Source organism: Polypterus senegalus, chromosome 1 (assembly GCF_016835505.1).
Source record: "Polypterus senegalus isolate Bchr_013 chromosome 1, ASM1683550v1, whole genome shotgun sequence".
NCBI classification, from domain to species: Eukaryota; Metazoa; Chordata; class Cladistia; order Polypteriformes; family Polypteridae; genus Polypterus; species Polypterus senegalus.
The window spans coordinates 30,394,668-30,419,860 of record NC_053154.1 but is presented as its reverse complement, the minus strand read 5'-3'; the positions used below and the strand labels follow the sequence as shown (position 1 = coordinate 30,419,860).

At 37.1% G+C, this 25,193-nt stretch overlaps 1 protein-coding gene across 1 annotated transcript in view; it reads left to right on the top strand.

Annotated features, from left to right (window-relative positions):
* LOC120538780 (scavenger receptor cysteine-rich type 1 protein M130-like) overlaps positions 1-25,193 on the top strand; it is a 71,112-nt gene that overhangs the window by 20,245 nt on the left and 25,674 nt on the right. Inside the window, exons 6-8 of the mRNA XM_039768667.1 lie at positions 3,976-4,284; positions 4,849-5,163; positions 19,367-19,675. Of these exons, the coding sequence (XP_039624601.1) occupies positions 3,976-4,284; positions 4,849-5,163; positions 19,367-19,675 (933 nt within the window). The remainder of the gene's footprint in view (positions 1-3,975; positions 4,285-4,848; positions 5,164-19,366; positions 19,676-25,193) is intronic.

Here is a 25,193-nt window from a genome sequence, read left to right as displayed (position 1 = left end):
TGATTTGGTTATATTTTAGTTCTTGTATGGGTACCTTTTCATCCTAAATGGTCATGGAATGAAAGAATAGATGTCTTTACATGCAATGTTAATAGCCTTTGTGTTTTTGCATATATCTGGATTTCTACATTTTCATACTCACGCTGTACTTTTGTCTGCATATGCATTAGGAAAGACAATATTTGTTGTCCCTTAGTACAAAAGTCAACCTCTACTTATGCTTTGAACAATAATTAGTTAAATAAGTTAAGATGTAAAGTTTAACCCTTTTTATTTAACTCTAAGTTGAACTTTTGATAATATAGTTAAGATAATTAAATATTTAACAATTGTAGGTGGGGTAAACAAAATTGCAAACTAATGTTTTAATTTTTATATTTTATTTTTATACATATTAAATTGCCATTAATATAAATTCATTTTTCTTGATTTACTCATTAATTTTTGCAGCCTACCTAGATAACCATGTAATGCACTGCAAAAAATGAAATATAAGAAAATCGTGGCGAGTGAAAAGTTTTTATAAATTAAATCACATTTTCCTAACAGTAAGATTTATTGACTTAACAAGAAATTTGTATTTAAGATTATTTAGCTTATTTCAAGAAATCTTGTCTAGTAAATTTTGCTTACCTGATTAGCAAATTTGTTTGTCAAATAAAAGTAAAACAGCAAAAAAAAAAATCTGCAAATTGGATACACAAAGTTTTCTTGATGTATAATGGGAAATGTTTAAATAATATTAAATATGAATTTCTTGATGACTGAATACAATAACTCTGTAGGCGCCGGATTGTAAGGCGAGTTCAAGCACGGGAAAAACGCATGCCGAAAGAAATCTCTCAGTCCAAAAGTTTGTTTTAAAAATATTTAGTGAAAATTCAAAGAATAAAGAAAAAAGCTGTTACACACGTAGAATAAAAGGGAAAATATTACAAAACTGTATCTTCTCTAAACTTAGCTTTTCTTGTAAAACTTTAGTTGTTTTTATACTTAAAGATTCTTTACTTCTTCTGTACACTTTAAACGTACAGCGCAGCACATACAATTCAGTTCTTTGTCTTTCATGTTACTTGGCACACAAGGCATGGTTTAAAATCATGTGCCCTCTACGCCTTACACATGGCAAGGCTGATCACTAACTGAGAATAACGTTTAGTCAGAGAAGCTAGAAATAGTTAGAATATACCAATTCAATTCAACTTATGGGGGTTATAGGAACCTCCAATAAATTATGCACTAATATTTAGGACTGCAGTGGGCTGGTGCCCTGCCCAGGGTTTGTTTCCTGCCTTGCGCCCTGTGTTGGTGGGGATTGGCTCCAGCAGACCCCCGTGACCCTGTAGTTAGGATATAGCGGGTTGGATAATGGATGGATGGATAATATTTAGGAAAACATTTATATAACTTAAATAACTAGCAAATGGCTCTTACAAACTCAATGAACATCAGCAAAACCAAGGAACTTGTAATTGACTTTTGCCACACCAAAGAGTCTTTATGTACAGTTACTATTCAATGAGTTGATGTAGAAGTGGGTCCACTTCTACAAGTACTTGGGGGTCCTCATTAATGACAAGATGGACTAGGCTCAGAACACAGAGAAACTATATAAGAAGGGGCAGAGTAGGCTCTTTTTCCTTAGCAGACTGTGTTCCTTTAATGTGGTAAGTGACATCTTCCACATCTTCTATAACTCTGTGATGGCCAGTGTGATTTTCTATGCTGTGGTGTGCTGAGCTGGTAACATCACTTCAAGAACGGCCCACCAAATTAATAGACTAATTAAAAGGGCAAACTCAGTTATAGGATGCACTCTGAACCCCCGGAGGTTATAGTAAAGGACAGAATTAAAACAAAACTGAGCGCCATCATGATTCTGCACACCCTCTGACACACTGACACGGAGTACTTTTAGTCAATGAATCATTCAGCAGAAGGGTGTCAAGAAATGCTACTGGGGCTTCTTTATACCAACAGCAATATGTCTACATAATGCCTCACTTTTTTCTATTCTGCATCTCACAATGAAGAAAATAAGATTTATTTTGCTTAGATTTCATTTTTTGCAGGTTGCTCAACTTGAACAATTAAGCACCCATCTTTCTACATAAAGTTTAATTGCGCTCTTCAGTCTCCAGAGATTGCACACACTTTTGAAAATATGAAACACGCCTATAACCCGTTCACGGACCAGGATAAACACTGAATTTTTCCTGGATACCACCAGTAAGAAATCTATCCAGGGATGTTGATTAAAGATACACCTAAGGTTAGCAGCATTGATTTCGTTGTTATTAAAGGCAGGGCACCTGCGCAGCACATATAGCGATGATATACAGGGTTGCAGTCCTTCATCTCCTTTGTGCAGTTTGATGGTTTGGCTAAGCCATTGGACTTTAAGTCACAAACTTGCCAACCCAAATCCTGCCTGGGACCTGCTGTACAACCGAGAGAAACTCACTTAACCTGTCTGTGCTCCAGCTATTAATATTACCTACAAGTAATTGCATTGTGTCTTAATTTGTACATTGCCTTGGATAAAAAGACATCAACCAAAGTTTACAATTGCCGCACATCTGTACCTGCATTCTTCACTCTAAGAAAAAAAAATACACAAAAAAATGCTAAGCGTTAAAATGGAGGTGAAGAGTCCTCAATAACAAATTGAATTAAAAAGGCTAAATTCTTCTTTTGAAACTGCCTCTTTAAAATTCTTGACTTTATCTACTTTTGCAAAAACTGTCTATCGTTCTCTGTGTAAAGAAAAACATCCCAATGATTGTGCAAAATTTACCCTTAACAAGTTTCCAATTGTGTCCCTGTGTTCTTGATGAACTGATTTTAAAATCACAGTCTCGATCCACTGGATTAATTCCCTTCATAATTTTAAACACTTCAGTCAGGTCTCCTCTTAATCTCCTTTTGCTTAAACTGAAAAGGCTCAGCTCTTTTAATCTTTCCTCATAATTCATCTCCTGTAGTCCTGGAATCAGCCTAGTCGCTCTTCTCTGGACGTTTTCTAGCACTGCTATGTCCTTTTTGTAGCCTGGAGACCAAATCTGCACCCAGTACTCCTGACAAGGCTTCAACAGTGCGTTATAAAGCTTGACCATAACCTCATTCGACTTGTATTTTACACATCAGGGCGCTATATAACCTAACATTCTGTTAGCTTTCACAATGGCCTCTGAACACTGTCTGGAAGTTGATTGTGTAAAGTTCACTGTGACTTCTAAACCATTCTTATAAGGGGTACTTTCAATTTTCAGTCCCCCATTGTGTATTCAAATTAAACATTTTTATTTCCTAATATCATATGCTCCACTTTGATGATACTCTTTTGCTGCTTCCTCAAATATTCCAGCATGTTTATAAAGCAATACCTCCCTTTTCTGAACCTGACTGTTCCTTCAATGCCAGTTTAACACTCCCAGTTCTCAAGCATCAGGCAATCACATTTTCTTTCATCTCTGTAGCCAGAAATGTTGAGACAAAAGTTACACCAAACAGATGCTACAATCTAAATATGACCACAAACTCTCCATAGCTTATATACTTCATACTCAAAAATGAAAAGTGATTAAAAGCAAAGGTGTGCTAACTTAAAAAGTAAAAACATCAGAATGTCTTCAAAATGTTTTCTGCATTGGACTTGCACTCATTATAGTGTTGGTTCCTGTGACCTTTAATAGAGGACTAATCAGACTTAGTATTAGAATAGTGGATGTGTATAATAATGTCATCTTTATCCTTTCCTTGAAGAAACTAAAGATGAGGTCAAATTAAATTGGAATACTACAAAATCATAATAATAATGTGCACCAATAGGAAATATTTAATTTAATGAATAGTTTTACTGTGGGCTTACCCACAAATGTAATTGCATTTGAACATAAGTATGAATCTGATCTGGAAAAAATGGGTAAAGAAAATCATAGTCTTTTTTAATTATAACACTTGTTTCATTTTAAGCTGCTTCAGGACATATCAGACTTGTTGGTGGACAGACGCGATGCGATGGAAGAGTGGAAATATTTTACAATAGGGTTTGGGGGCGACTACTTAGAAGCTCATTGAATCAGAGAGAAGCTTCTGCAGTTTGTGAAAAACTTGACTGTGGCTATGCAATACACGTTTATAGCTCTTCTCGTTATGGAGTAGGGGACAGTGACACATGTTTTGGTTGCATTCATTGTACCAGCAAAAAGGGAGCTGTCGTCAACTGCACTGTGAAATCTGCTGACTGCAAATCTGGAGAAGATGTAGGTCTCCTGTGTTCCAGTAAGTTTTATATTTTATTATTATGGAGTATCCTTTTTATTATGTATGTAAAAATGCACATTTAGCTATTTAAATTGTATAATTAAACTGTGGGAGTTCATTAACTGTAAAATTTTAATAACGTACTGCTCAATAACATATTAGTGTTTAAAATACAATTTTCATTTCACTTTAAGCCACTTTGGTAGTCTTTTGTCTGCTTAATAACATAACATTTTTGAAAACATACTTATTTCAGGATAACAACACTGGACAGTCCATCACAGGTCCCTTTTTTCATATTGCAACATTTAATCAAGGAAAAATAAATACATTTAAATCTAAGTTTAAATTGGGAGCATTGTAACTGGGTTTATTACATGTGGCTGGTATATACACCTCAAATTGAATCTAATTGATGTTACTTTACAGGTCCACATAAATATGATTTATTATTATTGAAAGACACAATATAATATGCAGGAATTCTATGCCAACCATAAAATTATTACTTATAAAATTAGCAGAAAGAATTTAGATTTCTTGACATTAATGCAAGGTCTCAACCTGCTTTTGTTCCTCTAGAACACACGGCCCTTAGACTTGTGGGCGGAGGAGGGGACTGTGCAGGAAGATTGGAAGTTTATTATAATGGAACTTGGGGCACAGTATGTGATGACTCCTGGGATCTAATTGATGCCAATGTGGCTTGTAAGCAGCTGCAGTGTGGACATGCTATTAGAACAACCGATTCTTTCATGTATGGCCAAGGAACAGGTCCAGTCTGGTTGGACGATGTCAGCTGTGATGGCAATGAATCAACTCTTTGGCAGTGTAACATGAAAAAGTGGGGGGATCATAACTGCAAACATAAGGAGGATGTAGGCATCCTGTGCTCAGGTATTTACTTATTTATTAGTTTTTATTTTTTTACTTTCTCTTCCAATTTATTATATTTAGAGTAAATAGCACATTATTTAATCAAATAAGACATTCTGAATAAACCCAAATAGTTTTATGTCATATCAATTACATGTAATTGTAATATTTCTATTGCACTATTATATTGTATTGAGGATTACTTGTGTTCTGTTCTGTGTATTATATTGTATTTACCCAATTTTTTTTGACACCCACTGCACGCCCAACATGTCTGGAAAGGGGTCTCTCTCTGAATTGCCTTTCCCAAGGTTTCTTTCATTTTTTGGGGGGAGTTTTTCCTTGCCTTCTTAGAGAGTCAAGGCTGGCGGACTGTCAATAGGGAGGGCCTGTTAAAGCCCATTACGGCATTTCTTATGTGATTTTGGGCTATACAAAAATAAATGGTATTGTATATGTCCAATAAAGAAAATGTAGCGATTAATAGGGATTTTAACTTTCCAAACCTCAATTGAAGCCTCTCATGGAAATTAAAAACAGGAAACTGAAATGGTGCTCATGACAAATAACTTAAAAAATTCTAACATAGCTTTATTATTGTAGGGTGAGTAGGGCTTACTAGGTTTGTAACACACATACACATCCTAAGTTTAACACACACACAAATACAAAAAACACACATATAAGCATCTAAGCAATAGTTATGAGTGATGCCTGCATAGCCTATTACTCTTCACTACTATAGATAAGGACTCATTACATTTGGCTTGAGCAGATCAGATGGGTGACCCCTTAGACAGTGGAGGCCTTGACAGCAATTTACTCCTGCTCTCTGTTACCCCTGCTAAACCTGTGGGTGAGAAAAGGCAAAGTATAGGAGTTTAATGCAAAGCAACATTTATTTAAAAAAATAATAGCAGCAATAAATATATAAATAATAAATTCTTGATATAAAGCCCTTGTAAACATACAAGCTAATTTAAAAGTTAAAGAACTTCACGCCTTTATGATCTCTACCACTTGAAAATCTCAAAAATGGGATTGCAGGACAGAAAGAACTAAAAGCCTTCTCCATAGGTCTGAAGTCTCTCAATAGGTCTCACCCCAGGCAGCCTAGCCCCAAACTAATAAGACAAACTTTCTGGCTTGCAAAGGCCCCAAATCTGCTCAAGTAATGTACAAAAAATACATAAAAAGAGAAAAACTGTTAAAAATTCTAACCCAAAAAACAAATCTCCTTTTAACATTTAACTGTTTATTCAAAATTGATTGCAGAAATAACAAAGGCATTTTAGCACTAAAGGGGCAAAAAATTTATACGGAATGGTCCATATAATAATTCCATGTAAACTACAGTTTAGTGATACCACAAGAGATCACTCAAGAGAGGATTTTATGACATAATACAATTGTATTGTACAATAATATACTGTACAATCAAGTACATTAACTTTTATAATATTTCATGCCATGACATTACACATAGCTGATCCTGTTGTGGCTTGTAAGCAGCTGCAGTGTGGGCATTCTATTAAAACAACTGATTTCTTTCATGCACAATATACCCAGGGAACGAGTCCAATCTGGTTGGAAGATGTCAGCTATGATGGTAGCAAAATTAAAACAAAACTCAAGCAAGCAAACAAGTTAAATACTATTTAATTTGAAATTAAACACATTGGGTCTAATGATGTTTAAACAAGCTGCATAGATAGACAGATTGGTACAAGAGTGGCTAACCTTTAGAGATTAGAGTGCATGTATGTGTATGTGTTTGCATGTTCATTTCTTTCTGTTCATCATCCAGCATATAGTCTGGAAGGGAATTTCACATACATTTCCTTGTGTATGTGTGTGTGTGTGTGTGTATGTATGCGTGTGCGTGTGAGACTGCATGTATTGTAGGAATCACAACCCACACACAAGATCAACTTCATACAATTGTTTCATGACAGTTACAACTGTGAGATGGGGGAAAAAACTGCAGAGTGCCAATGGGTATCATTCCCCAACAAACTTGCCTGGACTCTACCAGTTGTTGCCCCTGTTAACATCCAGGCAAGATAGCAACGATACGGTGAAAGGCCAGGTGGGTAACCAAAATTCTGGGCCATCATTGGCAGAGGACAGACACGTGGCTGACTATGGAGAACTCTGGGAGTTACGTATTTAGAACATGACCCAGGTCAGATTTTGGAGAAAACAATCAATCTCTTTGGTAAGTTACTGACTCTTAGATTTATTAACTTGTGATAGAGGACAAGATATAGTTCTAGATCTCTGCATTAAATTGATGCCACAAAGCCAGACTGGTCATGACTCAAACTCCCAGGATACTCTTTGCTGTTTTGCAATTGAGTATGCAAAGATGCTGGCTGATTCTGAGGAGAAAAGCAGAAAAACCCAAACCCTCTATGTGAACTACATAGAAGGGAAACCAACGGACTTAAGCAAGTTGAGGGAATATATCTGGCTGGCGGTCTAACCACCCTAAGTGACAAACTCATGAAGTGGAAATACTAATCCAGCTGATTCGCACACTTCTACAAAGCTTAACTACCACAAAGAGTGACATGCAAATAACGGAGACAACTACCAGTATGCTTTAGAAAGCAGTGACTATCTACTTGTTATGGATGGGAAAGAAGTCCTGACAAAAAGTAATTCGGCTGTGCAGGTAAGAAAATCCTCTGCAGTAAAACATAAGGGAATGCATTGTGAATGGATTCCAGATTTGAAATGAATGAAACCAAGTAGAGCTAGTTTCAATAGTGGCACAAACTGATTGACTATCATGACTGCAGTCAAAGCTGGGAAGATGTCAATACAGATTACAGAGGTCATGATGGGGAGAAAAATTTGAGGAAGCACACATGTAAGTATATGCCTATGATAAATCTGTTTCCTTCCAGAATAGGTCAGCTAATATTTACTGACCTCAATTGAGTGCTGGATGTTCTGAGACCTTCATGGCACTGGCTTATCAGCCTTCAGGGGTTCACGTTCAGAAGGGGAAAATGTTGTAGATGAATGGGGCATCCTGTTGAAGGTGGACCCTGTTCCCTTAACTGGACAAGAGGCCAATATAATGGATGGTCTCAGTCAATGTGCCAGAAGACCTATCAGGAAGAAATTTCAGTGGGGATGGGTGGAAGTTCCTTAATCTGTAGGGTAATCCCATCTATGGTTAGCATTTCATTTCCCATTAAATTGGTCAGGGTGAGTAAAGTGCACTTAGAGGCTGCCTCCTGCTGTCATGTGACTTCCTTATAAATGGTTTGGAGGGGGGCATCCCTTCTGCTCAGCCCCTGTTAGAGTACTTGAAGGGCAGTTTGGGAGTTGGTTCTCTAGGTATGCCCTGTTGGGTTACATAGGTGCAGCCAGGGGAGTCTATTAGGAGGTGAGTTCCACTGTTCTGAGGTGGGTCTGACCTGGAAGTGCTTAGGTTAGTTACTCCCACATATCCCAGGGAGTTGGAGCCAGGAGAAGGTGGAGAAAGCTGGATTTGGAGGAGTATAGGAGGAATTATGAGCGTATGGATTTTGAGTAAAACAAACCTGTGGGAGTTATTTTTTTTAAAAACATGATTGAACCCAGATAAAAGTCTAAGTAATTGTGCCTGGGATTTTAGATCTGTGATGCCCCCTAGTGGTGGATATTAAACTAATAACAAGACAAACACAATGCAATGTGTTTTATAAACACCTTTATAAACACCTGTTTTAAAAACCCTGCGTAGAGTTTGCATGTTCTCCCCGTGTCTGTGTGGGTTTCCTCCGGGCGCTCCGGTTTCCTCCTGCTGTCCAAAGACATGCCAGTTAGGTGGATTGGCAATTCTAAATTGGCCCTGGTGTGTTTGTGTGTGTCCTGCAGTGGGTTGGCACCCTGCCCAGTATTGGTTCCTGCCCTGTGTTGGCTGGGATTGGCTCCAGCAGACCCCCGTGACCCTGTGTTCGGATTCAGCGGGTTGGAAAATGGATGGTTATTGGTAAACACAGTATATTTAATGCAAAAAAATATATCGCCAAAATTTGACAATCAGCACTATTTTTAAACCTTTGTTAAGCATATTGTAAGAGTCACTTCAGATGGCTGATGTACCCAATTACTGCAGTGTTATTCCAATCTAGAAAAAAGGAAATTATTAGACCCAGTATTACTTCAGTCTCATGCAAAATTATGTCACTCATAATAAGTAAAAAAAGAAAGGCATCTGTATTCTAAATAACTATCATCAAAGGGTTATGTGAGGAAGATCTTGCCAGCCCAATCATTTAGATTTGTTTGAGTAAACTACTGGAGTAGTAGACAAAAACATAATCTAATTAATTTTTCACAAAGCCTTTGATACAGTCCAACACATAAAATTAATTTTGAAACTAGAATCTCAAAACTGGATAAACAAAATTGGATTAAATCTTGTTTAACTGGCAAGAGACAACAACAACAACAACATTTATTTATATAATACATTTTCATACAAATAATGCAGCTCAAAGTGCTTTACATGATGAAGAAAAGATAAATAAAAGACAAAATTAAAATTAGATAACACTAATTAACATAGAATAAGAGTAAGGTCCAATGGCCAGGGAGGACAGAAAAGCATGTACAGTATATAAGAAACAAATTGTCAACAACATATTAAAGTGCCTGGAGATTGTCAGGAAAAGCAAAGGTCAGAACCATGAGATAAAAATATAATCAGTACTACCAAGAACAGTAGGAGAAGATGATCCTTGGGAGTCAAACAGGAAAGTGAAGTTGAAACTAAAACACAACTGCTAGGAATAAAGCTAACTAACATTCAAATTTGCAAGATTGTTTGTTATCCACTAATGCGCAGCTTAATTGTTGCCATATTTAAAAACTACTTCTTTGATATCATTAGCATAACTCCCCTGGTCATATGGTAGTATAGTGTGTATCTTTGCACATTGAATTCCAGATATCAAATAAACACCAAAATTGGACTTCTCTGAATTCAAATATTCACAATAAACAGAATAACACTGACGGTCAGTAATGTCTCATACTGTGCAAATGGTTTGCATGAAATGAGATAATTAGATATTCACAGGTCTAAACTTAGTCTCTTACTTTATATAACTTAAATCAATGACATAGACTTCTCTACAGATGGTTAATTCACAGATGACACTAAAATTGAAGAGAGAGCAGATATTGAGAAGATAGCAAAATAATTCAAAGGTTCCTACCTTCAGTGCTCAAGCCGATTAATCAAGGTTTCAAGTTTAGGTTTTTCCCAGCGAACTGCCATACCAAGAGGGGACTATTGAGGTCTTCTAAAACAAGAGGCACAGAATAAAAAAAAAATAAAAACCAGCACATTTCTTAAAAACTCAGTGGATCTCCAGTTAGTTTGACAGGAATCAACGGTGCAACAATGAATTTTGATAGGACATGAATGATACTTTCATTGTGTCCAGCTGAGGTTAGATTTACTTCACAGCCTATAAAATTACAGAAAAACTACAATAAATGGGAGACAAATTGGGGACTTTTGAGAGATAATGTAGGCAGGGAAACCATAAAGATGAACTATTTCTTTAATTAAGTTTAATTCTCAAATTGTGGGTATTAGCTTGAATAGAATGAAATGTGTGCCTTACAAAAATGATCCACTAATGTGACTAGCAATAAGCTGAAGAGAAAATCTGTAATTAAAACCATGGACAGCTTGGAGAGGGAATTGATTTTAGCAAACCTATGGGAAGTATTGGTGTAGGTTTAGCCCTGCAACAAGCTTAACAGACTAAACCATAGTCACAAGTATCTTACTACATTCTTTCCCACCAAAAGAATCTCTTTAACAATTCCAAGGTTTTTATTATAAGTAGATGTCCAATCATTCAAGATACCCAAGGCTCAGGAGAAACATAGTATTTGCAGGTGAGAATTTTTTTATTTTGACTAGACTTGCTTCTTTCCCCAAGACTGTCTGGAATAGTAAGTATAATGGCTACAAGGAATTTGTTAGAATATAATAGAATATTATATATTTTTTATTATAAAAATTATAGGTTTGGTATCAATATTTACTTTGATATTTGGGATAGAACATCTTTTTGCAAACTGATAAGAAATGCCAAAATTATTTTGGCTAAAAAATAAGACCCACCTTGCGTGTCAGCCATTCAGTCTTTCAACACTTCTGAGGTACCTAAGGTTATTTATGATCACCGAAGATCATAAATATAAGAATGGATCCCTCCAGTCAGTCAGTCATTCTCCAACCTGCTATATCCTAACACAGGGTCACGGAGGTCTGCTGGAGCCAATCCCAGCCAGCACAGGGCACAAGGCAGGAACAAACCCTGGCCAGGGCGCCAGCCCACCGCAGAGCACACACAAACACACCCACACACCAAGCACACACTAGGGACAATTTAAGATCACTAATCCACCTAACCTGCATGACTTTGGACTGAGGGAGAAAACCGGAGCACCTGGAGGAAACCCACGCAGACATGGGGAGAACATGCAAACTACACGCAGGGAGGATCGAGGAAAGCGAACCTAGGTCAACTTACTGCCATAGTGCCACCCTGGATCCCTCCAACCACTGTTAAAATTCTTCAGGTACTAATTTAATGACAATTTCCAACATCACAGTTCTGTTTTGCTGGAGATGCTTTTTTGAGCATAAATATTCTAGCAACTGAGAATTTCTGAGATAGTATAGCCCCTATCTCAATACTGGGAGCATCTACTTCCACTATATATTGGCAGGAAGGGTGATGATGCTGATTAACAGGAGTGGTGGTAAGTATTTTTGAGCCTATTTAAGTATGTAACATGAGAGATTACTAAGGTAAAGTTTTTAATAAAGCGACAATAATAGTTGTCAAACTCCAGAAATCTCTAAACCAGTTTTAAACTGTCCTGGGTTTTGCAGTTTAAGTTAGTAGCAACCTTGGATTTACAAATAATTTCATGACCTAATCAATGACTTTATCCCTATCAAATCTGCATTAATCTAACATTATAAATAAGGGATTGTCTCTGTAATCATTGCAGAACCTTGATTACGTGGCTTATTTGAGTCCCAAGTTTATTGAAAAAGATTTACACCAAATCTGTCAAAACATTAAAACCACTGACAGTTGAAGTGAATAACATTGATTATCTTGTTACAGTGGCATTTGTCAAGAAGTAGGGTGTATTAGGCCACAAGTGAATAGTCAGTTCTTGAAGGTGATGTGTTGGAAGCAGGAAACATGGACAAATGTAAGGATCTGAGAGACTATGACAAGCGCTAAAATGGCTATAATACTGGGTCAATGCATCTACAGAATGTCAGGTCTTATGGGGTGTCCCAGTATGCAGTGGTTAGTATCTACCAAAATCGAACCAAAGAAGGACAACCAGTGAACTGGCAACAGGGTCATGGGTGCCCAGGGCTCCTTGCCTTTGGGGAGCAAAGGCTTCCCATCTGGTTCAATCCCACAGAAGAGCTATTGTAGCATAAAATGCTGAAAAACTTAAAGCTGGCCATGACAGAAAGGTGACAGAACACACAGTTCATCATATGTTGCTGTGTATTTGATTGTATAGCTGCAGATTGTTCACAGTGCCCATGATGATCCTTGTCCACCACCAAAAGCGCCTACAATAGGCATGTGAGCATCAGAACTTTACCGTAGAGGAAGTGGCCTGGTCTGGTGAATCATGTGGATGGCTGGGTGTGTCATTTACCTGGGGAAGAGATGGCAGCGGGATGCACTATGGAAAGGAGGCAAGCTGGCGAAGGCAGCGTGATGCTCTAGGCAATGTTCTGCTGGGAAACCTTGTGTCTTGGCAATTATGTGGATATTACTTTGATACGAATCACCTAGCAAAAGATTGTTGCAGACCACTGAAGTAATTTCTTTCATAATTCTAAACAGTTTAATCATGTCACCTGTTAATCTCCTTTTGGTTAAACTTTTAATCTTTCCTCATAACTCATCTTCAGCAGTCCTGGAATCAGCCTAGTCACTCTTCTTTAGATTTTTGTTTAATTTCTATGTACTTTTCTGTGCAGCCTGGAGACCAAACCTATACATAGCTCTCCAGATGAGGCTTCACCACTGCATAAGCCTGAGCATAACCTCCATTGACTTGTACTCTACTCAGCATGCTTTTTAAACTAACATTCTGTTAGCCTTCTTATTGGCGTCTGAACACTTCCTAGAAGATGACAGTGACGATTCCACTATGACACCTAAATCCTTCTCATAAAGTTTACTTTAAAGTTTCAGACCTTCCATCGTGTATTCAAATTGCCACAAATCTTCCGAAGCCTTTGTGCCATCCAAGTCCTTCTGTAATGATTCAACTGATTCTAGAGTTTTTGCCAGTCTGCCTAACTTCTTATCATCTGCAGACTTAACCAACATGTTATTTATATTCCTATTCAAATCATTTATATATTTTTATGTGTAACTTAACATCACCCTATTCTGATATGGTTCCTTGTGCCACATACTGTACCTCTGCTTCTTGTGTTTTAATCAATTCTGCACTCATCTGCACACTACGCCATGTAATGCCATCTACTTCAGTTTGATATCCAGTCTCTCATGTTACATCTTATCAAATGCTTTCTGAAAGATAAGATATATAATATCATATGCACCACTCTAAACATATCCTTTTGTTGCTTCCTTATAGAATTCCAGCATGTTAGTAAAACTTAACTTTCCATATCTGAACCCATCCTTACTATTTAGTAAATCTCCTGTTCTTGCTGTGTATTGATCAATCGTTCCTTTAATAATTCCTTCCAATAATTCACCTGTAATGCACATTAGGCATACTGACCTATAATTGTTAGGATCTGCCCAATCACCCTTTTTATATAAAGGAGTATTATTTGCCATTTACCAGTCCTTAAGAATTTCCCCAGTTTTCAGTGACTTCCTAAAAATGTGCATCATGGGTTTACATGTGTACTTGCTTGAGAACTTGAGGATAAATATTATGTGGTCCTGATTTGTTTGAGTTCACCCTATTTTATCTAAACTGTACCTCTTTCTGTACAATTTCCAAATCATTACCTCTTTAGTTGTCCCTAATACTGCTCAGAAGTTTTCAACTTCCTTACATGTAAAAACTTCAGAGAAATGCAAGTTTATAGCATTTGCTATTTCACTGGTTGTATATTTTAATTCCCCTTTACTATTCTTGATAAACCATGCCTCCTCCTTGACTGTTGTTTTACAGCTAAAATACTGAAAGAGTCTCTTAACGTCACCTTCTCTGCTATATTGCTCTCTAACTATCTCTTAGTTTCCCTAATGTCCTGCTTAATGGTTAGCCTCTTGCTCTCCTAAGCCTTACAATTCACATTGTAGCTATTTGTCTTATATGCCTTATACAGCCATTTTTTCCTTTGCAGGTTCTTTTTCATCTCCTTTTTTTGTATTTCCTACTAATTCCTAATATTACCTGTCCTAATAGTATATGTAAAACATTTTTAAACCTTGGTGTTTTCTACACTTAAAAGCTTATCACCAACCCCTGAGTTTTCCCTACAAGTCGGAGGACCTGCTTGCATTGATTAACGTCATACCCAGGATGAAGCAATTGAAGGTTACAGGTCTTGCTCAAGAGCCCAACGAAGTAGAGTCACTTCTAGCATTTGCAGGATTTGAACCAGCAACCTTTTGATTGCCAGTGTAGATCCCTAGCTTCAGAGCCACCACTTAAAGTGACACATATTAAAATTGTATTATATTATGGTCACTTGAACCTAACAATTTAATCATCTGTACAACCTGAATTCTATCCTGATTATTACAAAATATTAAATCTAGACAAACATCCCCTCACATCGGGGTTTTAACATGCTGTGTTTAAAACCAGTCACTGGTTGCATCTAAAAACTTCTGCTCTTGTACTGCAGCATTTGTAAAGTTATCCCAGTTAGTACTCTTGCAGTTAAAGTTCTTCATGACTCTAATATCTCCCTGTAAACTTGCTTTTTTAATGTTATTAAAATGATGTGCATTATAATTACTGTCTGCATTGAGGGGTCTATAGGACAATTCTAAAATAAGTCCTCTTTCCCTAATGCTTTCCAGATGAGTCCAGAATTCCTTACTGAGATAAGGCTCATCATCCAAATGAAGAAGACTGCCATTATTTTTTTTTACATAAATACCAACTCTTTTTCTGTTCTTTGTATCCTTCCTACAAAATATTACACTCATCCACATCCTTGTTATTTAGCCAAGTTTCTGTTATTACTATAATATCATAATTATGCTCAGCCACATGCAACTCCAACTCATTTGTTTTACTTTTGAAACTTCTAGCATTAAGGCAAGCTATTTTTGATGTGCTAATTATTTTACTTATGCACTTAAACTTTGGGTTAAACTTTATATTACTGTGCATATTTGCTTTTACACTATTGTTCATCCCTTCATGTATAGTCCTTTACTTGGCCTGTCTTAAACGCCCTTTGGAGAAGATTACCTTGTCACTTCTGCACCTCAGCCTGACACATAACTCATAAATTTGGACTGCAGAATTGACAGCTTGCTGTGATGTATGTCATTTGTTCCAGCATGGACAGTGACAACAGGATCCACCCCCACTCTAGCCAAGAGCCTATTCGTCCTTCCAGGGAGGTCTCACCCCTGTGCACCCAGAAAGAACACATTGTGCTAATCTGCATTTCAATCCCTCTGGTGATTGAGGTCCCCACTATCACAACCTCTCTCTTTCTCGGGACTCATTTTGATGTGGCCTGTTGGAGCTGCTCGTTCATGCCTACCACCTCACAGTTTTTAGAATTAATATGCAGTTCTGCAAGGACCCGAAAATGGTTCAGTACTTCTAATTCTGGGATTGATACCCCCAAATGTTGTGCAACCTGTGCCTTGTGCCTAAGTCTGACTGTAACCCACCTATCTTTATCTGTCTGGTCTGGATTAACACTGTTGCTTTTAACTCTTCATCACTATGGCACAAGTTACTTAATAATGGACAGGCTGGTTTCTGCAACTATTTTCTGTATATTTCACCCCTCACCTTGCCTTGCCTTGCCCTGTCTGATGCTAATTTTGAATACAAATAAGTTTTGTAAATGCTTTTCCAAACACTGAGCTAGCTAACTTTTTTCCTGTGTGGGTGAAAAAATATCAAAAAAAATTCCTAAAGAGATAAGAGTTTTAATAATTCCTGCATGGCTCCTTAGTGGAAACCAGAAAACAAGTTTTGTGAGTAAAAATAGTATTTTAATTAACTCTCACACAGCAGTAACACAAAAGCACTCAGCACTTCTTTATTGCAAGGCTGACGTCAACACATCAGTCTCACTCTCAAGGACAAAGAGGTGTTGACTTTGACTCCAAATTCACCAGATCTCAATCCAATCAAGCATCTGTGGGATGAGCTAAAAAAATGTCCAATCCACAACATTCACATCTTACAACTTACAGGGCTAATAGGATCAGCTGCAAAGGACTGAGATACTACCATGTTGAAGGCAATTTTCCATTTTCGTCTCCCTCTATGATTCCAGTTAGGTTTTAAGTATCTAATCTGATTAAACAGTGAGCATGATGAGAGGAAAGGGCTATTTGTTTTAAATGGTAATTCGGTTTAATTCGCAATAGTCAATACATCATCAAATATGTCTTCGCCAAAACAAAATGGCATCTATAGGACTTTTGAAGTTGTTTTTTGGGTTTATTGTTCCATTGCTTCAATCTCTGGTTTAGACGATGCATATTTTCTCCTTTGGGCAATTGGAACATCAGGTATCTCTAGCAGTTCAATAGCACAATCATATTTTCTGTGGGATGGTACCTCTGGAGATTTTTGTTTACTAAATACATTCACATAATCCTGCTGATTGCTAGGCAAAAACTTGAGTGTTTAATAGTGTAACAATGGGGGTGAACTGCTTTAAAGACAAATTGTTTTGCAATACAAGCTCCTAACAACTATAGTTTTTCACATATATTTGGGAATTATGATTATAAGGGAATTCTAAAATTATCTGTGGTATGGGTGATATGATTATAAAGAAGGTTCAATTTTCCTCAGGTGAGAAACCAGTAGAAATACAAATTGGTAGTCTTATAAACTCTATTATGACCAACCTGAGCGAATGATTATAATGTTTCATACTAGTACAGTGGTTAGTACTTACAGCCTCAGAAAATTAGGTTTCAAGCCCAGCCTAGTCATGATCTGTGTAATGATTTTATGTTTCCTTGCTTGTATTGCATTTGTTTGGATTGAGTAGGCCAAGTTTCTTGCCACATCTCAAAAATATAGATATTAGTTGAATTGTTAGCCTAGTTTAAGCTGAGTGTGTTTTACTGGATCCCACACAGAATCTATGTCCTACCCAGGGTTGACTCCCATGTAAACTGATGCTGCCTGAACCAGATTGAGATTAAACTGAAAATGACTATGGAAAGCATGTTCTGTATTGCAGTTAGATCTCATATTGACTTGATATGTGTCACTGTTTATCCTTCATTTGAACTACAGTCATATGAAAACGTTCAGAAACCCCTCTCAGCCTGCATAATAATTTACTCTATTTTCAACAAACAAGATAACAGTGGTATGTCTTTCATTTCCCAGGAACATTTGAGTACTGGGGTGTTTCCCGAACAAAGATTTTTAGTGAAGCAGTATTTAGTTGTATGAAATTAAATCAAATGTGAAAAACTGTGCAAAAATGTGGGTCCCCTTGTAATTTTTGCTGATTTGAATGCATGTAACTGCTCAATACTGATTACCTGCAACACCAGATTGGTTGGATTAGCTCATTAAGCCTTGAACGTCATAGACAGGTGTGTCCAATCATGAGAAAAGGTATTTAAGGTAGTCAATTGCAAGTTGTGCTACCCTTTGACTCTCCTCTGAAGAGGGACAGCATGGGATCCTCAAAGCAACTCTCAAAAGATCTGAAAACAAAGATTGTTCAGTATCATGGTTTAGGGGAAGGCTACAAAAAGCTCTCTCAGAGGTTTAAACTGTCAGTTTCAACTATAAGGAATGGAATCAGGAAATGGAAGGCCACAGGCACAGTTACTGTTAAACCCAGCAGGTCTGGCAGGCCAAGAAAAATACAGGAGCGGCATATGCCCAGGATGGTGAGAATGGTTACAGACAACCCACAGATCACCTCCAAAGACCTGCAAGAACATCTTGCTGCAGATGGTGTACCTGTACTACAATTAAGCTCAATTTGCACAAAGAACATCTGTACGGCAGGGTGATGAGAAAGAGGCCCTTTCTACACTCACGTCACAAACAGAGTCGCTTGTTGTATGCAAATGCTCATTTAGACAAGCCAGATTCATTTTGGAATAAAGTGCTTTGGATTGATGAGACAAAAATTTAGTTATTTGGTCATAACAAAAAGCACTTTGCATGGTGGAAGAACAATGCATTCCAAAAGAAACACCTGCTACCTACTGTCAAATTTGGTGGAGGTTCCATTATGCTGTGGGGCTGTGTGGTTAGTTCAGGAACTGGGGCCCTTGTTAAAGTCGAGGGTCAGATGAATTCAACCCAATTTTAACAAATTCTTCAGGATAATGTTCAAGCATCAGTCACAAAGTTGAAGGTACGCAGGGGTTGGCTATTCCAACAAGACAATGACCCAAAACACAATTCGAAATCTACAAAGGCATTCATGCAGAGGGAGAAGTACAATATTCTGGAATGGCCATCACAGTCCCCTGACTTGAATATCCTTGAAAATCTATGGGATGATTTAAAGCAGGCTGTCCATTCTTGGCAGCCATCAAATTTAACTGAACTGGAGAGATTTTGTATGGAAGAATGGTCAAAAATACCTTCCATCCAGAATCCCGTCACTAATCAAAGGCTAAAGGAGGCTCAACTAAGTATTGATGTAATATCTCTGTTGGGGTGCCCAAATTTATGCACCTATCTAGTTTTGTTATAATGCATATTGCATATTTTCTGTTAATCCAATCCAATGTCACTGCTGAAATACTACTGTTTCCATAAGGCATGTCATATATTAAAAGGAAGTTGCTACTTTGAAAGCTCAGCCAATGATAAACGAAAATCCAAAGAATTAAGAGGTGTTCCCAAACCTTTTCATATGACTGTATATACATATTCTTTTCTGCAAAGCACCATTGAGCTATTTAAATACTAGGCACTATATAAATAAAATATGTATTGCTTTTATTCATTATTATTTTCTTGTCATCAGAATTCAAGGAACTCAGATTGGTCAGTAATGAGTTTGACTGTGCTGGCCGACCAGAGGTTTTCTACAATGGCACTTGGGGACTGATTTGTAGCAATGGAATGGAAGGGATAACTGCTTCTGTGATATGCCATCACCTCAACTGTGGAGACAGTGGCTTTGTCTCAGTCACTGCTGCAAAGAGTCCTGCGATCAAATGGCTCGATGAGGTTAAATGTAATCATCATCACACGTCACTATGGCAGTGCCCTGCTTTACCTTGGGGAGTAAATAACTGTGCAGATGAGGATGTCAGTGAAATTGTATGTTCAGGTAAGGTCATTTTTTTAATTATTTTTGATAGCAGCTGTTAATTTGGGAAGGAGGCTTTTTATTACTTATATGCTTTCTTTGAAAAACTATTTTGTATTTTTTTGTGGTGTGCAAATGTTTATTGGAGTTTAAATAACAATAATGAAACAGAAACTAATATCTTTTAAAATAAAAAATCAAAACAATAGAACACTAATGACAATACAACAACAACAACAACATTGATTAATATAGCACATTTTCATACAAACAGTAGCTCAAAGTGCTTTACATAATAAAGAATAGAAAAAACAAAAGACACAATAAGAAAACAAAATAAATCAACATTAATTAACATCGAATAAGACTAAGGTCGAATGGCCGGGGGGACAGAAAAAACAAAAAAAACTCCAGACGGCTGGAGAAAAAAATAAAATCTGTCGGGATTCCAGACCATGAGACCGCCCAGTCTCCTCTGGGCATTCTACCTAACATAAATGAAACAGTCCTCTTTGGATTTTGGGTTCTCATGGAAGGACTTGATGATGATGGTCACATAGACTTCTGCCTTTTAATCCATCCATCATTGTTAGAGCATCATGAAGCTTTGAGTAGCTGGAGGTGGCGCAGGCCACCACCACAAAGAAACCGGAAAAAGAAACACAAAAGAGAGTAGGGGTCAGTACGGATTTTAGAGCCACCATGAGTAGTTATTATGAGGAAATTGAACATACAGATTATCAGGATTAAGTTAAATTAAGTTAAACTGAAGTTATAAAAAGGCCATGTTAAAGTAATGTGTTTTAGCAGTGTTTTAAAGTGCTCTAATGTATTAGCCTGGCGAATTCCTATTGGCAGGCTATTCTAGATTTTAGGTGCATAGCAGCAGAAGGCCGCCTCACCACTTCTTTTAAGTTTTGTTCTTGGAATTCTAAGGAGACACTCATTTGAGGATCTGAGGTTACGATTTGGAATATAAGGTGTCAGACATTCCGATATATACGATGGGGCGAGATTATTTAAGGCTTTATAAACCATAAGCAGAATTTTAAAGTCAATCCTGAATGACACAGGTAACCAGTGTAGTGACATCAAAAGTGGAGTAATGTGTTCAGATTTTCTTTTCCTAGTTAGGATTCTAGCAGTTGCATTCTGCACTAGTTACAAACGATTTATGTCTTTTTTGGGTAGTCCTGAGAGGAGTGCATTACAGTAATCTAGTCGTCTGAAAACAAATGCATGAACTAATTTCTCAGCATCTTTCAGTGATATAAGAGGTCTAACTTTACTTATGTTTCTTAAGTGAAAAAATGCTGTCCTAGTGATCTGATTAATATGCGATTTAAAATTCAGATTACAGTCAACAGTTACTCCTAAAATTTTTACCTCCGTCTTGACTTTTAATCCTAATGTATCCAGTTTATTTCTAATAGCCTCATTGTATCCATTATTGCTAATCACTAAGATTTCAGTTTTCTCTTTATTTAACTTGAGTAAGTTACTATTCATCCATTCTGAGATACCAGTCAGACATTGTGTTAGTGAATCAAGAGAATCAGGGTCATCAGGAGCTATTGATAAGTACAGCTGTGTGTCATCAGCATAGCTGTGGTAGCTCACGTTGTGCCTTGAGATAATCTGACCTAATGGAAGCATGTAGATTGAGAAAAGCAGCAGACCCAGGATAGAGCCTTGTGGAACACCATATCGGATGATGATGATAACATTAAAAATGCCATTAACTCCCCACCCATCCACAAAATTTGCCTTGATAAAAAAGGTGATAGAAGTCATTATACAGTAAGCAAAACCTATGACAGAAACTGATGTCAGGCCCCAATGAGATAAAATTTAGGCAGAAGGAAGAAAAAAATATGCACTAGACTAAACTGTTCTGTGATGTGTAAACCAGATGCCCAATTGATCACAGCTGTTGAGAGTTCCAGAAGTTAGGGGCACAGCCATTGAGTTCAGACAAAAGAGCCTCTCCTGAACAGAAAACAGGGCAGAGACAAGAGGATCAATAAAAATAATTCTGGAGAAAAGCAAAGAATGTTAATGTGAAAAAAATTAAGCAATAGACACCCAGAAAACCGAGATTGTGCCCACCCCTAAAACATATGCATTAAAGTACCTGGGATGCTCACCTGGCAGAAGAGGCAACAAGAACCAGGCATAGATGGCAAAAAAGCTTTATGGGAGTAAAATAACCATGGTGTGCAATCTTAATATATATTTTGAAGATGAGACGAATGATAAATGCTAGTACAAATTACAAACAGTGTGTCTGTTGAGACAAGAATTGTGGTACCAAAAGACATGATAAAGGACAATACAAAGCCCTGCACAGGTGAGCATTTAGAAATGCCACCAAGCTTCAGGTAGAGGATAGAGAATTACAGAAATTGTAAAGTAGATGGGAAGGAAAAGTTTAAGATTGGGAAACATTGCATGTTTTGAGGACAGACCTTAGTTGTAAGTAAAAGAAAAAGGAGAAGGAAAAGAATTCATAGCTCAGACTTCAGGGACTGGAATGTTTGGAGTCCAGCTAAAACTTTTGCCAAGGGTTGAAATGCCTATAAAGGCCCAAGAACAAAAAAAGAAATGGGACAACCACCAATACATAAAGCAGAGTTATTGAAGATGGGAGTGTACAAGTGTCACTTTGGGAAACAATCTAGACATTTTTCAACTCTGTGCCACAAAATCAAGACTAAAGGTTCCCAAACTAAAAAGTATTTTAGTTTTAGTGCTTTAAATGGGTGGAGAAAGTATTACCTAGGGACAGCTATACAGGATTTGATGGCAAACCAAAAATTGTGGGGGGTTAACAAAACAGATAAACCAGCTCCAGACAAAAGCTCAGTGGTACAATTAAAAAATCTGATAAAAGGATAGAATACCCAATAGAGGATTTCTTTGTGTTCCAATGAACTTTAGATTTTAGACATCTTACCACCAACTAGAATTTATTTATTTGGAGGGTGTAGGGTTTGCATAGCACTTATGAAATTAAAGAGAGGGAGTGCATTCATTTTAGAAATGGCCAGCATGGAACAGAAAGACAGCAGAAGAGATGACTATGTAGTGAGGGACTTTCTAACACTATGATAAGGTCCTATGAAAACTAGAGATTGTAGTATTTTCTAATGAATGAAATATGTCAATATAAGATCATTTAAGAGAGTTACTCACAAGAATTGATATAGGGGATGATCATTGACTATAAGAATTTAATGATAGAAGAGCAGATATCACTCAATTATTTTATATCTGGACAGATTTTTAAAAGACTTAAATAACCTTAAACATGTGGAAAAAACAAGAGGATCATTACCTAGGTATAAGAGGATATCATCTGCTTATAATGTTATTTTAAGAGGGGAAATATAGAACTATTGGAATGATTCATTTGTGGGAATGATGGACAATTGGTTCTAGAGATAGATTAAAAAGAAGAGGAGAGTGAAGGCATTTGAGTTTGGCCTATTTAAAAACCTGAAAATGGTGAGATATGTTTGAATATAGTATGTGAGAATAACAGGGTGAACAATATCATATTTATATCATATTATGGAAGCTTTTACCAAATCCAATTGATCTTATAACCGGCCACAGAAAATTCCTGCATACAGAATCAAAGGCCTTTTCTTTGTCAAAACCCTAGATGACATATAATCCACAACAAGAATGTGCAAAAGGTAACATATATTATTAGCATCCTGACGAGAAAGAATGAACCCTGCCTAACTACTTTAATGTGAGAAATGACATTCTTCACATCTTTTACAACTCTGTGGGCTGGTAACATCACTTGAAGGGAGGTCCAACTGAATCATCAAGCTAATTAAAATGACAGGCGATCACTCTGGATGCTGCACAATGCTGCATATCCCCTCTGTGACACATTAACACTGAGGACTTTCAGACGACAAATTATTCAGTAGAAGTGTGTCAAGAAATTCTACTGGTGCTCCTATATGCCAGCTGCAATATGCCTGCATAATGCGTCACTTTGACTGGAACTACCAAGTTAGAAGTTCTTTTTCTTTTATAAAAGTCCTTCCTTTTTAATTATTCTGGTGTGTGTTCAGACTATACTGTGTGCATATATTGATTTGCATTCCTATTTATGTATTTATTTATTTATTTAAAAAGATTCTGAAAAAAGCTAATTCTCCGCTGGGGTAAAATTAAGTTCTGTCTATTAGGGTGGATTAACTTGTGAATGAACAATTGTAATAATTTTTCAGAAAGTTTATGTTAATAATTTCTCATTAGAATTAATGAATTAAGTGGGTTGATAGATGAAGCAATTTTCTATATCCTTGCACTGTTTAAAAACTGAGTAAATAAGGCAGGGTCAATTGAATGTATCAATAGGAAAATGAGGGTCGGGCAGTTACAAATAAATAAGGGTGAGCTAGCTGCTTCCAAAATACCAAAATTATCCCTGGGGGCTAATTATTCTTTTATAATTCTAATACAAAGAATTCTTCGTGTTCAGCAAAATTTACTGACACTTACTAAGAGTATACAGTTGTGCTTGAAAGTTTATGAACTCCTTAGAATTTTCTATATTTCTGCATGAATATGACCTAAAACATCATCAGATTTTCACTCAAGTCCTACAAGTAGATAAAGAGAAACCAGTTAAACAAATGAGACAAAAATATTATACTTGGCCATTTATTTATTGAGGAAAATGATCAAATATTACATATTTGTGAGTGGCAAAAGTACGTGAACCTCTAGGATTAGCAGTTAGTTTGAAGGTGAAATTCGAGTCGGGTGTTTTCAATCAATGGGATGACAATCAGGTGTGAGTGGGCACCCTGTGTTATTTAAAGAACAGGGATCTGTCAAAGTCTGCTCTTTACAACACATGTTTGTGGAAATGTATCATGGCACGAACAAAGGAGATTTCTGAGGACCTCAGAAAAGAGTTGTTGATGCTCATCAGACTGGAATTGTGTACAAATGGAGGAAGTTCAAGATCATTGTTACCCTCCCCAGGAATGGTCGACAAACAAAGATCACTCCAAGAGCAAGGCGTGTAATAGTCGGCGAGGTCACAAAGGACCCCAGGGTAACTTCTAAGCAACTGAAGGCCTCTCTCACATTGGCTAATGTTCATGTTCATGAGTCCACCATCAGGAGAACACTGAGCAACAATGGTGTGCATGGCAGGGTTGTAAGGAGAAAGTCACTGCTCTCTAAAAAAAATCATTGGTGCTCGTCTGCAGTTTGCTAAAGATCATGTGGACAAACCAGAAGGCTATTGGAAGAATGTTTTTTGGACGGATGAGACCAAAATAGAACTTTTTGCTTTAAATGAAAAGCGTTATGTTTGGAGAAAGGAGAACACTGCCTTCCACCATAAGAACCTTATCCCATCTGTGAAACATGGTGGTGGTAGTATAAAGCTTTGGGCCTGTTTTGCTGCATCTGGTCCAGGATGGTTTGCCTTCATTGGTGGAATAATGAATTCTTAATTATATCAGAGAATTCTAAAGAAAAATGTCAGGACATCTGTCCA